This window comes from Emiliania huxleyi (genome assembly GCF_000372725.1).
Source record: "Emiliania huxleyi CCMP1516 chromosome Unknown EMIHUscaffold_201, whole genome shotgun sequence".
In the NCBI taxonomy this organism is placed as follows: Eukaryota; Haptophyta; order Isochrysidales; family Noelaerhabdaceae; genus Emiliania; species Emiliania huxleyi.
This window is the reverse complement of record NW_005200589.1, coordinates 48,943-64,390: the sequence shown is the minus strand read 5'-3', so window position 1 is coordinate 64,390 and position 15,448 is coordinate 48,943. Positions and strand designations below refer to the sequence as shown.

At 63.2% G+C, this 15,448-nt stretch overlaps 2 protein-coding genes across 2 annotated transcripts; one reads left to right on the top strand and one right to left on the bottom strand.

The window, feature by feature from the left end:
• Positions 1 to 6,986: 6,986 nt before the first annotated feature.
• Positions 6,987 to 9,268, bottom strand: EMIHUDRAFT_456836 (hypothetical protein; the record flags this gene model as incomplete). The annotated part of the gene is made up of 10 exons (XM_005781435.1): positions 9,114 to 9,268; positions 8,839 to 8,938; positions 8,473 to 8,519; positions 8,279 to 8,324; positions 8,115 to 8,198; positions 7,830 to 7,922; positions 7,573 to 7,629; positions 7,275 to 7,309; positions 7,165 to 7,205; positions 6,987 to 7,034 (listed from the first exon to the last, which is right to left on the bottom strand). Coding segments are annotated over exons 1-10 (642 nt in total), but the record flags the coding sequence as incomplete, so codon positions are not given.
• A 2,521-nt stretch (positions 9,269 to 11,789) lies between these two features.
• Positions 11,790 to 15,412, top strand: EMIHUDRAFT_442804 (hypothetical protein). Its single transcript, XM_005781434.1, has 16 exons — positions 11,790 to 11,943; positions 12,090 to 12,119; positions 12,195 to 12,248; positions 12,443 to 12,532; positions 12,603 to 12,648; positions 12,725 to 12,935; positions 12,998 to 13,041; positions 13,117 to 13,147; positions 13,222 to 13,281; positions 13,355 to 13,432; positions 13,506 to 13,569; positions 13,728 to 13,908; positions 13,930 to 14,163; positions 14,191 to 14,631; positions 14,707 to 14,739; positions 14,905 to 15,412. Exons 6-16 carry the CDS (start codon positions 12,884 to 12,886, stop codon positions 14,989 to 14,991), a joined length of 1,305 nt encoding a protein of 434 aa, XP_005781491.1. The 5' UTR covers positions 11,790 to 11,943; positions 12,090 to 12,119; positions 12,195 to 12,248; positions 12,443 to 12,532; positions 12,603 to 12,648; positions 12,725 to 12,883; the 3' UTR covers positions 14,992 to 15,412.
• Positions 15,413 to 15,448: the final 36 nt, after the last annotated feature.

Sequence of the window (15,448 nt, the reverse complement as noted above, 5' to 3'; positions counted from 1 at the left end):
CAGCTTGATGTGGTCTCTCAGCGAGAGTCTATCTGAGGTGTCGCTCGGGTTGTTGCCTTAACTAGATAACATTCCCATATTCTTTAATAGCGGCTAGTTTGTCACAACACGTGCCGCAAGACACGGCGCTTCCAATGAAGCAAGTCATTACTCGAGTATCTTGGACGCATCCCTCGACGCGAAGAGCCATGCAGTCACTCGAATTACTTGAACCTCTCCTGCAAGTAGAACGAAACATTCTTGGAGCTTCCCCCTACATGCAGGAACGCATCTCATCCGTGGCGACGCGCTGAGCCACCGAGCCGTACTCGGCCGCGCCGCCGCGTCGAGGCACGGGTCCCCCGCCAAGCAGCGACGCCGAAGCGTCGACCGATAGAGCGCCACGCCCAGCAGTATGTGCGTCGACCGCTCTCTCGAGCGGCCGCGTGGCAGTGCGTGGCGCGGGCGCCACGGGTGGCAAGCGTGGAGCCGCTGGAAGAGCCGGTGCGAGCCGTGAACGGCAGCCGCTCCCCACGTCGCCGAGAGAGGCTGCGGGAGTGGGGAGAGGGCTCAGGAGGCCACCGGAGGCGCCGGGAGGCTCGGGAGGCGCTAAAAAGTGGCCCGGGCGCCTCGCGCCACCCGTCTGGTGGGGCCGGGTGGGCTCAGGAATTAATCCAGGATTTTAAGGTGATCCACTACACCTGACCGAGAATTGGATGGCCCGGCGCGCGCATGGTTCCGTAGCCCGTCTAGTGCCTCACTGACCGACTCCAGCGCCACGGTGTATGTGGCCGGTGTGGTACTGGGGCTGGGCAGCCTTGGGGCCGGCGGGAACCGCCGTCTAGCGGTCGCACTAGTCTCTTTTCGTTGTGCAACCTGTTTGTTCAACGGTTGTTCAACCATACTTTGAGCCTTAATTATTAATTCGGGTTTGGGTCTCTGAGGTCGATACTAGCGTCCATAACTTGCCACAAGCATGCTTTACAAAAGTCCAGCGGAGGGAGACTCTCAGATCGGCTGTCCGCGCGCGCTGTGAACAGCGCCGTGGTTGAACACTGTTCAACGTCGTTGAACACGTAGCGAAAGAGAGACCGTTTTGAGCTTAGCCTTCGATGTTAGGAAACAAAGCAAGGCGGACATGGCATATCGCTCTCGGGCCCACAGACATCCCGCACACCCGCCGCCACCCGCGCGCGCCCCGCCCCACCCCGGCCGGGAGATTCTTTTTTGTTCGCGCTGTAAAATTCTTCGCACAGAGGGCACGCGAGGTACGACCGTGCCCGGCCGTGCTATTAAAGCGACTCGGCTCTCTAACAGGCTGCAGCCCAGAGCCACACGGAGTCTACGCGCATCGCTTGTGCATAGCCTCGACCAATCTCCTGTTCACGGTGCAACCGTGAACAAAGAGCTTCTTCGAACCGTTACAAACACGACGCGAGCCGCCCAGCAGGGAGCCTGGGCGACTCGCTTTGACGCTGGCCAGGCCGGAGGCGAGTGCCGCCGCCAGGCCACGACCGACCGCGCCCGTCCTACGGACGGGCGCAATGGGCCAAACGGATCCGCGCCGCAGTGCGTGCAACACCGCGCCGCCAGTCCAATACATGCAAACCGCAGGCTTTGCAGCGAGGACCAGCCTGCTCAGCTTCGAACGAGGAGCCAGCAGCCAACAGGAGGACAGCAGTCGTCCACGCCAGCTGGAATGCGAGGACCGCCCCAGCCGCAGGTGGCCCCATACGTAATGCTTTGCGCAAAGCACCGTGCAAAAATGGCGTCTTTACATGGCCATGCAGCAAGCAGTGCCGCCAGATGAGCACACGGCCATGGGCGAAGTGCACCCGCAGGGCCAGCTGGCATTGCGTGGTGCACTCGCAAATCAACCCGCCCTCTCGTGCCAAGGACGGCGCGAGGGGAGCGCGAGCATCCACCAGCAGCCGTCTGGCTGCTGGTGTGAGCCATACTCAACACGCCGCGCGGAGCGGAGTGCGGAGCCATGAATGAGCAGTAGAGCCTGCGCCTCGAAGCACGGCCTGCGGCCCCTACCCTGCCGTCGGCCCGCCACTGGCGGCGTCGAGGACAGTTCGAGACGGTGTGCGGTGTCAGCCTGTGAGGCGCACTGCACTCGAACTGCACTAGTGGAAGCACCAACACGGCCCTCGGGCTGTTTGGGGACCCGGACGCCAGCGGCCCCCCGGGAGAGGGGTGTCCTGGTTGTGTCTTGTCTGAGTGCCAGCGCACGCAGCTATCTTAACGGCGTGAGGTCAGCAAGAACCCTCGCGGCGTAGTGCAGTCTGTGAGGGTGTGTGCCTGCACGGATTGCACAAGTAACAAATCACTCCTGTCGGCATTCCTCCGGAACGGGGCGACAGAACACGTGTTATTCCGTAGTCGGGATGACCACAAATCGCCAGGGCACTCAAGAAGAGGCCAGCCGGCACTTCGAGCTGCGCTCGACATGGGGATGCGCACAGTCAATATGTCAATGCGCGCCGCGCGAGCGAGTCTAAAGACTCGGTCGCGAACTTTCCGAGAAGGAAGACAAGTGGGGCGGCGGCGTCGATAGATATCGACGCCGCCGTCGCCGCGCATCATGACGAGTTCGCATTCCCCATGTGACCCTCTATACCTCACCTTCGAGACAAGCCAGGGTTCAACCCAATGGACCTAGTGTGGCGTCGAGGCCCGCACTGTCTGGACATGCGGGCCGCGGCTGACAGAACGGCGGGCTAGGCATTGAGAGCCCAGGAGTTTTAATTCGCACAGAGGGCACGCGAGGTACGACCGTGCCCGGCCGTGCTATTAAAGCGACTCGGCTCTCTAACAGGCTGCAGCCCAGAGCCACACGGAGTCTACGCGCATCGCTTGTGCATAGCCTCGACCAATCTCCTGTTCACGGTGCAACCGTCAACAAAGAGCTTCTTCGAACCGTTACAAACACGACGCGAGCCGCCCAGCAGGGAGCCTGGGCGACTCGCTTTGACCTCCCCCCCCGCCCCACAGTGCGCCAGCGGCGCATTTGGGATGGACACCACACGTCGTCACACCGAGCAGCTCTCTGTCAACGGAAATTTCTCAGTTCTGATGCGTCATCCGGATGGAGCAACTGGCTTTGCTTAGATTGGGAGTCCTTTTGCTATGTGCTCTACGCGGGGAACTATGCCTCTTTTAGCCTCATCCTGCAGGCGATAGCCCAGCCCGCGTGCAGCGGTGGCGGCGACACTTGCAACACGAGCACGCCTCGCTTCGGCGCGCTCGATCCTTCACAACGGGCCGCCCGCAAGGACGCGTGTGCGGCCCTCTCTACTCGACCTGTGCCACGGCACGGGTCGTTCTAGTCATGCAGCCGCCCCGGCGATCGTGCTCGGGGCGTATCTCAGCACTCACCGCGCGAGACGCGTGGCGTGCCACAAACCAGTAAGCAGCAGCCTCCGCTGCTGCGACTCGAATGCTTCAAACGCGCACCTGTGCTTGCGCACGGCGTGCTCTACACGAGCCCCCCGGCCGCACGAGCGTACGGGCGGCTCGAATCCACCCTTCCCCCGCCCTAGCCACTGTTGGCTGGGCGGCGGGCGCCGTCCGCCTTGTTGCGGCGGCGACACTTGCAACACGAGCACACCTCGCTTCGGCGCGCTCGACCCTTCGCAACGGGCGCCCGCAAGGACGCGTGTGCGGCCCTCTCTACTCGACCTGTGCCACGGCACGGGTCGTTCTAGTCATGCAGCCGCCCCGGCGATCGTGCTCGGGGCGTATCTCAGCACTCACCGCGCGAGACGCGTGGCGTGCCACAAACCAGTAAACAGCAGCCTTCGCTGCTGCGACTCGAATGCTTCAAACGCGCACCTGTGCTTGCGCACGGCGTGCCCTACACGAGCCTACCGCACGAGCGTGCGGGCGGCTCGAATCCACCTTTTCCCCGCCCTAGCCACTGTTGGCTGGGCGGCGGGCGCCGTCCGCCTTGCGGCGGCGGCGACACTTGCAACACGAGCACACCTCGCTTCGGCGCGCTCGATCCTTCACAACGGGCCGCCCGCAAGGACGCGTGCGCGGCCCTCTCTACTCGACCTGTGCCACGGCACGGGTCGTTCTAGTCATGCAGCCGCCCCGGCGATCGTGCTCGGTGCGTATCTCAGCACTCACCGCGCGAGACGCGTGGCGTGCCACAAACCAGTAAGCAGCAGCCTTCGCTACTGCGACTCCATGCTTCAAACGCGCACCTGTGCTTGCGCACGGCGTGCTCTACACGAGCCTCCCTACCGCACGAGCGTGCGGGCGGCTCGAATCCACCTTTTCCCCGCCCTAGCCACTGTTGGCTGGGCGGTGGGCGCCGTCCGCCTTGCGGCGGCGGCGACACTTGCAACACGAGCACACCTCGCTTCGGCGCGCTCGATCCTTCACAACGGGCCGCCCGCAAGGACGCGTGCGCGGCCCTCTCTACTCGACCTGTGCCACGGCACGGGTCGTTCTAGTCATGCAGCCGCCCCGGCGATCGTGCTCGGTGCGTATCTCAGCACTCACCGCGCGAGATGCGTGGCGTGCCACAAACCAGTAAGCAGCAGCCTCCGCTGCTGCGACTCCATGCTTCAAACGCGCACCTGTGCTTGCGCACGGCGTGCCCTACACGAGCCTCCCTACCGCACGAGCGTGCGGGCGGCTCGAATCCACCCTTCCCCCGCCCTAGCCACTGTTGGCTGGGCGGCGGGCGCCGTCCGCCTTGTTGCGGCGGCGACACTTGCAACACGAGCACACCTCGCTTCGGTGTGCTCGATCCTTCACAACGGGCCGCCCGCAAGGACGCGTGTGCGGCCCTCTCTACTCGACCTGTGCCACGGCACGGGTCGTTCTAGTCATGCAGCCGCCCCGGCGATCGTGCTCGGGGCGCATCTCAGCACTCACCGCGCGAGACGCGTGGCGTGCCACAAACCAGTAAACAGCAGCCTCCGCTGCTGCGACTCGAATGCTTCAAACGCGCACCTGTGCTTGCGCACGGCGTGCCCTACACGAGCCCCCGACCGCACGAGCGTGCGGGCGGCTCGAATCCACCCTTCCCCCGCCCTAGCCACTGTTGGCTGGGCGGTGGGTGCCGTCCGCCTTGCGGCGGCGGCGACACTTGCAACACGAGCACACCTCGCTTCGGTGTGCTCGATCCTTCACAACGGGCCGCCCGCAAGGACGCGTGTGCGGCCCTCTCTACTCGACCTGTGCCACGGCACGGGTCGTTCTAGTCATGCAGCCGCCCCGGCGATCGTGCTCGGGGCGTATCTCAGCACTCACCGCGCGAGATGCGTGGCGTGCCACAAACCAGTAAACAGCAGCCTTCGCTGCTGCGACTCGAATGCTTCAAACGCGCACCTGTGCTTGCGCACGGCGTGCTTTACACGAGCCTCCCTACCGCACGAGCGTGCGGGCGGCTCGAATCCACCCTTCCCCCGCCCTAGCCACTGTTGGCTGGGCGGCGGGCGCCGTCCGCCTTGCGGCGGCGGCGACACTTGAAGCGGTCGCGGCGCGTATGCGTCGTACTGTTAGGGCGGCCGGGCCCGAAGACGGCCCGGCCAGGCTCTGCATAAGGCCATCTTCGCCACAACGCGTGGCATTGGTCCAACTACGGCAACCCACAGCGAGGGGGGCCGCTTAGGCGACCTTGCTCACATCAGCTGCATATGCTTCAGTGGTGCAAGGAGGAGTGGAGAGGGACCTTTGACGGTGTCTGGCCCATGCGGGTTGGCACGTACCTAGTTGTGCGCATATGCGTACGCGACCGTTTTGGAGCGCGGGGCGGCGGCGTCGATAGATATCGACGCCGCCGTCGCCGCGCATCATGACGAGTTCGCATTCCCCATGTGACCCTCTATACCTCACCTTCGAGACAAGCCAGGGTTTAACCCAATGGACCTAGTGTGGCGTCGAGGCCCGCACTGTCTGGACATGCGGGCCGCGGCTGACAGAACGGCGGGCTAGGCATTGAGAGCCCAGGAGTTTTAATTCCTGAGATGACGCGTCAAGGATCTCCGCATTGCCACGTACCGAGGTAAACCGTCCACACGCGCGACCGGCGCTCAGTTTACGTGTGGGATCGCCTGTCCGGGCCGGCACACCGGCTCGACCTCTCGTTTAGCGCGAGGGGCGACGCGCCCGCACGCGACTTGCCGCACGGGATCATCGGCCAGTCGTTTGCCTCCGACAGGTCGCGCCATGGCAAGGTGGACCTCTACCCTGCAGAGGGCACTTTCGAGACCAAGGCAATGGCTGAGGGCGCGATTGAGGGCTCAGCCGCGCAGTACGAGGTCGCGTCTCGCTACCAGACTAGCTTCGAGTTCTCACGCTTCGACGCGCCCGAGGTGCAGCCGCAACACGACCTCGTCCTTGCTCCAGCCGATGCTGCAGCTGCGTCCGACCAGGACCTACAGGACCTCGATCTATGAGCGCGATTCACTCCCACCGCCCAAGCTGCGCGCGCACGCGGAGCGCGCAGATTCGTTACAGTATGTGGCCATGCCCGTCGATGTCTTGCACGGTGGCGTGCTAGGCATTCGAAATGGAGTCGCGAGACACGCGTGCAGTGCACGGTATGTGCGAGCTGACTGCGATCAGCTCCACGTCTCGCATCAGTCACAGTGCACAGTGGGATGATAGGGGATAGGGCGCCGCGCGGCCAGAGGAAAATGAGGATAATTAAGAATGTTCTAAACGTGCGCATCTGGATCTGCGAGAAATGAAATAGTACGTACACACACATGGGACAGAAAGACACTCGCGCTTCGCTCTCTTGTGACCTCTTCTTTTTCGAAGCCTCGCGCGAGCACTCCCCACCTCTCCCGTCCCTTCCTCCTGCCACCTCTCCTCCTCCTGCCACCGCCCTCCCCCCCCCCCCTCCTCCTACCTCCACTGCTGACGGTGTCAGACGTCGTACGTGCCTCTCGACCTACAAAAAAAGAAATATGCTCGCAAAAGAAAGATGCCGCCGCCGCGCGCGTGGCCTCTCGACCTCTGTATCAGCGTGTCCGTCTCCTCCTCCTCGCCCGCGTCGTGCCTGATCCCCGCCCCGCCGCCCGGCAGCACTCCTGCGCCGCACACCCACCCCGCAGTCACGAACGTATGATGCATCACCCCACCCCGCGCCCGCCATGATGTCGTCGATAGACGCGGCCGTTATCTCGGCCGCATCTCGGCTGCATCTCGGCTGCATCTCGCCTGAGTTCATGATGTCGTCGAAAGACACGGTGTCCTTCTTCCTACGAGTTCAGGAGTGGTTGTTAATCATTGATTCATGAGTCGGCGTGGAGGGCATGCCGCCCTTTTGCCCCGTCAGCCGGAACTTGTCGTGGATGCGGCACGCCTGGAAGTGGCATAGCAAGGGTCTCGGAAGGGTCTCGGAAGGGTCTCGGAAGTGTCTCGGAACTTGTCGTGGACGCGGCACGCCTAGAACGGTCCAAGGGTCTCGGAAGGGTCTCGGGAAGGTCTCGGAAGGGTCTCGGAAGGGTCGGGGAGGTCTCGGAAGGGTCTCGGAACTTGCCGTGGATGGCCTAGCCCCACTCGTTCTCAACACGAGTTCGCCAGTCATCTCGGCTGCCTCTCGGCTGCCTCTCGGCTGCCTCTCGCCTGCCGCACGATCACATAGATGCACCACGAGATTCCGACCGTCGCGACGCAAGCAACCTGAGTCGCAAGTAGCAGCGATCACGCGAGGCGTAAAGAGTAGCTAGTTGACCGTCGCGACGCAAGCAAACCAGAAGGAAGAGAAGAGTCTAGCACTCTCCCGGCGCCTGTCGCCTACCTCTCTCCTCCAGATCTCCCCAGATCTCGACCTCGTCATCAGGATCTCCCCCTCTCTCCTCCAGATCTCCCCAGATCTCGACCTCGGCGGTCATCAGGATCCAGCTCGCAGACATCAGCGCGAGCAAGGTCGTGATCAGGCCGACGCCGAAGCAGGTGAAGATGAAGGAGCGCTCCTATTACAAAACCATGAGTTCGTATTGGTATCATCATTCTTATTCATATTAGCAGGCGAAAATGAAGGAGCGCTCCTACGAAGCAACGGTGCGTACTTGTCACTATGAGCTGCAACGCGGCATTGTCCTTGGAGAAGATGGAGGGGCACGCTCCTGCGCAGAAACAGCAACCCTCAGCAGCGGCAGTCATACGAGGAACGGACACCCCTTCAGAAGCGGCGCCTGGCTCATTCCCTCGACCGCCGTGTCCATCGACCCGTCCTTCCCTCGCAGCGCCTTCAGTTGAGATCATGCATTCGTCAATCGTTGGGGGGCGATCTCAATTAATTTGCGACGCGTGCTCTTCCTCGCAGCGCCTTTCCGCTTCCCCACACGGAGACGAAGGTGGTGGAGGCTGTGCACCTGCAGTAGGGGTCGGGAGATGTGGGGAGATGTGGGGAGATGCGGGGAGATACGGGGGGTGGTGTGGGGAGATCTGGGGAGCTCGCATCTCGGCTGCCTCTCGGCTGCCTCTCGGCTGCCTCTCGGCTGCCTCTCGGCTGCATCTCACATCAGATTCGCGCAGATGGAGATGGTGACGAAGAGGTGGAGGCAAGCCTACATGGGGAGATATGGGGAGATATGAGGAGAGACGAAGAGGTGGAGATACGAGGGTGGTGCACACACATCGCGTGCGAGGGGTGGAGGTGCAAGGGAGAAGGGGGGGGGGGGGGGTATGGGCAGTATTAGAAGGCATGCACATGGTTGGGGAGGAGGGAGGGAGGGGGAGGGGGAGGGGGAGGACAGCCCGCCCCTCTGCCTCGCGAGATCTGGCGCTGGGACAGCCCGCCCCTCTGTCGCGCATCGCAAGGCCACCAGACCATCTGCGTCGTGCGCCCTCTGTGCCCGCAGGAGAAGCTATTGTGCGGCGCCGCACCTTTGTCGCAAAGTACGCGTTGTGGGGGAGGTCGATCTCGGCAAAGCTGGTCATGGCGAAGCCGGCGAGGACGGCGGACTGGGTACCCACCGCGTTGAAGCTGCGGCGGCGGCGGGCCGGGCGTGGGGCGAGGAGGGAGAGGGAGAGAGAGAGAGGATGCGGCGGCGGTCGACGACGGGATCAGGCAGCGGAGGCGGCGGTGGCAGCGGGGCTCGGCGGAAGGAGTGGTCCGAGCAGGTGGCGGAGAGTGTGTATCTGTGTGCGGCGGCGCTCGCTTGTCATTGAAGAGGTTGAGCTCCTTCTCGCGGAGCTGGATGGCGCGCTGCTTGACGTTGGACTGCAGCAGCAGCTTGTCCGCCGCTAACATCCCGCACGCGGAAGACGCGAGCTAGCCGCGAGCCACAGCACGCGCAGCGGGCGCTCACAAGTCCTGGGAAGCCGTGAAAAAAAAACAGGGTGCTTGTGTGTCCGTTAGCTCCGAGTAGAGGGGGCGTTCTGCAGTTAAGGGGAAACCCGGTACACGGAACTAACCCTCGGAGACCCGTGTTTACCTTAAGGCCCTTGCCCTGCGAATGCGCACCCCCCCTAGCTAGGGGTCAGGGCTCTCTAGCCCGTAGCCCGATCCCGATCATCCGGCCCGCTGGGTGCGCTTCTAAGCTCCCCGGCCCTGGATGTGAGGCTGCCGACTGCACTCCAAGTGCTCCAAGTGCTTGTCGTCGTCATCTGTCCAGCGTCCACCCATACCGCGTTGGTGTCCAGTCCGAGCCTGGCTGTTCTTCACCTTTCTACCTACCTACCTTCTTCCTATCAATCCAGCGTCCACCCATACCGCGTTGGTGTCCAGTCCGAGCCTGGCTGTTCTTCACCTTTCTACCTACCTACCTACCTACCTTGTTGTTCATCTTTCTACACACATACATACATACTACTGGCGGCGTGCCTTCTATCCCTCCTTTCTGTATGTTTTCTTTGTTTGTGGGTTGGTGGCGAGCGAGCTAATTCAGAGCATTCCAAATTTGGTCCATGCACATGGACCAGCAATCAGGGGTTATTAGAGTGTGTATCGCGCGCCTTGCGGGGGGGGGGGGGCGCGGAAAAGAGGAACCTCTTAGCATCGCCATGGTGCTGCAAGCAGCGCCCCATCCACCTTGGTAGTTATCTCCGAAGTGTACATCCCTTCATCCACTCCCTGATCATGCTGTTGCACTCCCACCGGACGGTACGAGCTTTCTCTCGTTGGGTCCTTTCCACTCTTGAGAATGGGTAGCATTCTCACTGTATGCCAGTCCATCCCTCGCTCACAGTTTTCCACCATTCTCCTCATTGACCCGACCAATATTGACAAGCACCCATCATCCAACCACCTGACCGCATAAGCACTTAATCTGTTGTCTCCTAAAGCCTTTCCCACCCCCTTTTTCCTCAGTTGTCTCTGAAGCCCACTCAGCGTGAAACATCGATCCATCCATTGTCCATCATCCTCCACCTCTCTTGACGCGTCTCTGGACCCTCCCACCACAAAGACTAGTCGATTGACCGCCTTCATACAAAGGACATTTCTCCCAAAGAGTCTGCCGTAGTGTGTTGCCACTATCTCTCTGTATCTCCCCGCATCCTCCCCAGCTGGTGTCACCATTTCCCCTCCATTTTCCATATCCTGTAGCATAGGCATCGGCAGTTGTGTTCCACCACCCGTCCTCCCTGGTCCACTCCCCCCACTCTGAATCTCCCTGATCATTCTCCAGCCCTCGACCGCAAAATTTCTGAATGTCGAGCCGAGGAAGGCCTCATTCATCTTCCTCGTTATTGATCCACCCCTGTTGCTCAACAATTTTTCGTGGAACGCCCTATCTGCTTCATTCGCCTCCCACGTGATAGCTCTGTGCTCGTCCTCCGCTCGCTTTACTGCACTTTGAATCGACACCACATCTGTGTCCTCCAATTCCTGCCACAAATCTCCCACTCTCTTAGGAGTGAACCCGAGCATCCTCTTGTACTTCGGCGGGGCCTGGTCCATGTATTCCATCATTTTTTTGGTAACTCGGTTGCTTTTCCGGAACGCCTCCACCCTTGCCAGCGCATCCTCCCTTAGCACAAAAAGAGCTGCCGCTCTCCTCCTCATCCTCTCCGTTACACTTCGCTTCATTCTTATCGTCCTGTCCTCTCCGCTCATAGCGAAGGCCCTCTCTGATGCTCGCTTCCATATCGTCCTGCATGTCTCCGCTCCCCTGTCCCCCTCCCCCTGTAGTGTTGCCTTTATCTGATCGGCACTGAGTCCTCCGTTGGCATAAAATGCGAAAACCAGGCTGTCCAACTGCCTCCTTGACAGAACCCCCTCCACCTCTGTTGGTATTTGTCCTCGCGTCACTCTGATAGCTGACTGCACTACATCCATTGTTTGACTCACCAGAGTTCCGTCGTCCTCCCAATGAAACCATTCCTGAATTGCACTACTACCACCACCCTTGGATGAAGATTGACCATCCCCCACCAGCTCTCCCCTCACCTCCTCGCTCGCTACTGATCTGAATCGCCTCCAGTCCTCCATATCTGTCAATTTCGCCCTCACCGTAGTCTCCCCTGCTCCCCCGCCCCCGATAACTCGAATTTGATGGCATAGAACTTTGTGGTAGTTGCACCTTCCGGAAAGAGGCGCATGCATCCCCGCCCACGTCACCTGTACCCTGTAGGCTTCGTTCACGAACACGTGGTCAATCATGCTCGACCCTCCCGACCCCGAGACCACCCTGCTTTCCCCATCTTCCTCCTCCTCCTCACTCTCCGCCTCCCTTCCCGCCTCCTCCGCCACCTGGTCCGGCTTGAACGACACCGGGAGCACTTTGAAGTCCCCATTGTCTCCACACGTCGACCCATAGAGATGTCTCTCTCTCTCTCTCTCTCTCTCTCTCTCGGCTATTAACAACGAAGGCGCTCTCAAAAAGAAAAGCGCGCAATTGCTGTTTGCGCGCAGGCACTCGAAGCTCTCCCGGAGGCGTAATGGAGCCGTCTGCTGCGAAGGGCCAGCAGCAGCAGCAGCAGCAGCAGCAGCAGCCCGCGTCGGCCGACGCCGATGCCGAGGCCCGCGGCGTTTTGGATAACGCCAAGGCGCGCATCCCGCACCCGTCTCTTGCCGTCAAAACCGCCGAAACACACACCCGGCAGGGAGCCTGCGCCGGAGCGGCGTGGCGCTGACGCCCGCGCGTGGCCTCTCGCTCCTCTTCCACCCACCTCTCCTCCTCCGGCGCCCCCAGGTTGCCGCCCTCGCCATCGGCCTCGACCAGGCGAGAGCTCTCCGCCCGTTCCCCAACCTCCCGCCTCCCCACACTCCCCGCCCCCTCCTCTCTCTCTCTCTCCAGGCGAGGGCCGGCCTCGGGAAAATCACCATGGAGCTCCAGTCGATCCAGGGCCAGGCGATTCCAACACACCCACACACACACACACCCACACACACCCACACCCGCACAGCCAGTACGCGCGCCGGCCCTCCGAACCCTCTGCCTCCCTCGCCTGCGTCGTCCCTGCACCATCCCTGCACCACCCCCCTCCACCCCCCTCCTATTCCCCCCCACCCCCCCACCCCCGGCCCCCTCCTCCTCCCCCGCAGATGGCGCAGCTCGGGGCGATGATGTCGCGACAGGCGGCGCACAGCGAGCAGCTCGAGTCGCGCCTCGCTCGCCTCGAGTCTGCTGCAGCGGCGCTTCAGTGGGCCGCCTCCTCGCCAGCTGTTCATTAGGTCTACTCACCATTAAACATTCACGAACTAGGCGCCGCAGTGGGCCGCCTCATACTCGCAGCAGCAGCTGCCGTGGGGCGCGCCTCTCCCTCCCCACCCACATGCTGGAGGTAGGGGGGGTGTGGACGAGGCGAGCCAGCGTGTTGCTGTTAGGCGCGCTCGCCGCCGACAACCTCCATCAATCAGTCCGCTGAGGAGTCAAGGTGAGTGAGCTCGCTCCTCCTAGGCGGCTCCGCCGTCTACCTGCCGCAGCAGTCGCCGCGCTCTTTCCAGCCGCCGCAGTACTCTCCCCACCCGCAGACTGCGTACGTGATGCAGCCGCAGCCGCTGCAGCCGCAACCCCAGCTCCTCGTGCAGCAAGGAGGCGGGTCGCCAATGTCCACCCGCTGATTGATTCCCAGTTCTCAATCAGAATGTGTTTCTTAGGAGGCGGGTCGCCGACCTTCCACCGCCCCCCCGCCGCCCCCCCGGCGCACGCTTCCTCGCTGCAGAAGCTACCACTCTACTGGTTGGATCAGTCAGCGACGGCTGCTAGTTCGTCGTAGGTCCCGGCCTTCTCGCCGCCGATGCAGTCGGGCGCCGTCTGCTGTGCCCACCAGCCGGCGATCATGACTTCAAAGTACGAGCTGCATGCCTCGTTGACTCATCAGGCGCCGTCTGCTGTGCCCACCAGCCGGCCAGCGCCCCCCCTACGGCGAGCAGCCGAGGCGGCGCGTACCACGGCGGCATCGTCCAGCCTAATTAGTTAATTAATTAATGATCAAAGATTACTTAATTAATTAGGCGGCGCGTACAACGGCGGCATCGTCCAGCCTGTCGCTCTCCCGAGCTCCGCCAGCGCCGTTGTCCCCGGCATCATCGGCCAGCACGCCGAGCCGCGCGTGCAGGGCTCTTTGCCGCCTGATTAGTGAGCTGCTCCTTGAGAATTAATTAGGCCACCACGCGGAGCCGCGCGTGCAGGGTTCGCTGCCGCCGAGCCGCGGGGCGTCCTCCAGCAAGCGAGATCTAGCCGAGATCTAGCCGAGGTGTAGCCGAGGTGTAGCGAGATCTAGCGAGATCTAGCGAGATCTAGCCGCCTTCCAGCTAGCGACCCTCCCCCCGCCCACTCACAGCCCCTTGCTTACGGCGTCTCTTCCCACCTCCCGCCCGTGCACAGGGCTTCCCCCGCAAGCCGCAGCGGCAGCAGCGCGCAGCCCGCAGCAGCGCATATGCCAACCAAGCCGACGATGCCCGCCCAAACGACCCTCGTCGCGCCACTTCCGTCGTCGCCCGTCGCGGCGGCGCCGGGCGCCGCACAGCAGCAGCAGCAGCAGCAGCAGCAGCAGCAGCAGCAGCAGCAGCAGCAGCAGCAGCAGCAGCCGCAATCGGCGGGGGTGCCGCAGCGGGCGGTGTTAGCGTCGTGCTTCCCTCTGAGCCGCTCGTCCGCCTTGTTCGTGTCGCCGTTGCTGAAGGCTGGAGGGGCGGAGGCAGCGGAGGGGCCAGCGGCGCCGCTGCTTGCGGAGGCGGGTGCGCCACTCGCGCCAGCCTCCGCCGCGTCCGAGCCGGCGCCGATGGAGATTTCGTCAACTGAGCCAGCGGCCCCGATGGAGGTGCTTGTGCCGGTGCTGCCTCCGGCCCCACCACGCGTTCCCGTCCCGGCAGTGACCGCTGGAGCCACAGCGGCAGCGGCGGCGGCGGCCGCCGCAGCGGCGGCGGCGGCAGCGGCAGCGGCAAAACCGGCGGCGGTGCCTCCAGCTCCGCCAAAGTGTGGCGTCCCAATAACCGCAGACGCTGGAGCCACAGCGGCAGCGGCGTCGGCGGCCGCCGCGGCGGCGGCGGCGGCAGCGGCAGCGGCAAAACCGGCGGCGGTGCCTCCAGCTCCGCCAAAGTGTGGCGTCCCAATAACCGCAGACGCTGGAGCCGCAGCGGCAGCGGCGGCGGCGGCGGCGGCGGCGGCGGCGGCGACGGCGACTGCGGTTCCGCCACAAAGTGGCGTCCCGATTGCAGACTCTGGAGCCGCGGCGGCGGCGGCGGCGGCGGCGGCGGCGGCGGCGGCGGCGGCGGCGGCGGCGACTGCGACGGTGCGTTCGAGCGTCGGCGTGCTGGCGTCGGCGACATGTCCTCCGCCTGAGACGCGTCCACGACACGTCCCTCAGGCGCGTTCGAGCCTCGACGTGCTGGCGTGCGCGGCGCGCGAGCCGCTCGCCGATTCCTTTAATTATCAGCGAACTAAGAGCGAGTTAAGAGCTAATTAAGAGTACATTAGGCGCGCGAGCCGCTCGCCGATTCATTTCAGAAGTGGCTGTGGAGAGGGGACATCAGACGTGGACTGTGTGTGTCTTTGTCTCTGACAGGCGGGCGAGCCGTCCCCGAAGCGGCAGACGCCAGGAGCGAGACGCGGCGGCAGCGGTGCCGCGGAGCCCGCGATCGGCGCCTCTTGATTGGGGCTGGCTGTGAACAGGAGCGACGCTTGCCAGCGACGACGAGGAGGGGATCTCCGCCGCGCCGACGCACAAGGCGTGCCGGACAGAGCGCGAGGTTGCGACGGCAGCTTGCTACGGCTGGGAGCAAGGCGCGCGCTTCCGCGGCGACGAGTCGTCGACGGGCGACGAGAGCAACGGCGACAGCGCGGCGGGTTGCTGAGCTCTGCTGCAGTCCGCTTGCGTGTGCGGGGCCGGCGGTTCTGTGGCCGCAGCGCCGCGGACTTTCTTTGACCCCGCACATAGGTCTTTTTCCCTTTTTCCCCCAGAGCACCAGAGAGTGGTGAGAACGCTGCGGCCTCGCGCTCGCTGCCATGAGAATCCTCCTTTGAGCATGCGTGGGGTGTTTTGTGGGTTCTATAACCCACAAATCTAGACTCAACAGTGGACGGGTGTGTCCCAGTATCCGTTTTCATGT

What these genes read in the sequence shown, in the direction of transcription:
- EMIHUDRAFT_442804 (XM_005781434.1), top strand. Translation starts at nt 12,884, where the DNA reads ATGCAGCCGCAGCCGCTGCAGCCGCAACCCCAGCTCCTCGTGCAGCAA. An exon ending in CTCGCCGCCGATGCAGTCGG is followed by an intron (nt 13,148 to 13,221) that starts GCGCCGTCTGCT and finishes TTGACTCATCAG; the next exon opens with GCGCCGTCTGCTGTGCCCAC. An exon ending in CGTTGTCCCCGGCATCATCG is followed by an intron (nt 13,433 to 13,505) that starts GCCAGCACGCCG and finishes AGAATTAATTAG; the next exon opens with GCCACCACGCGGAGCCGCGC.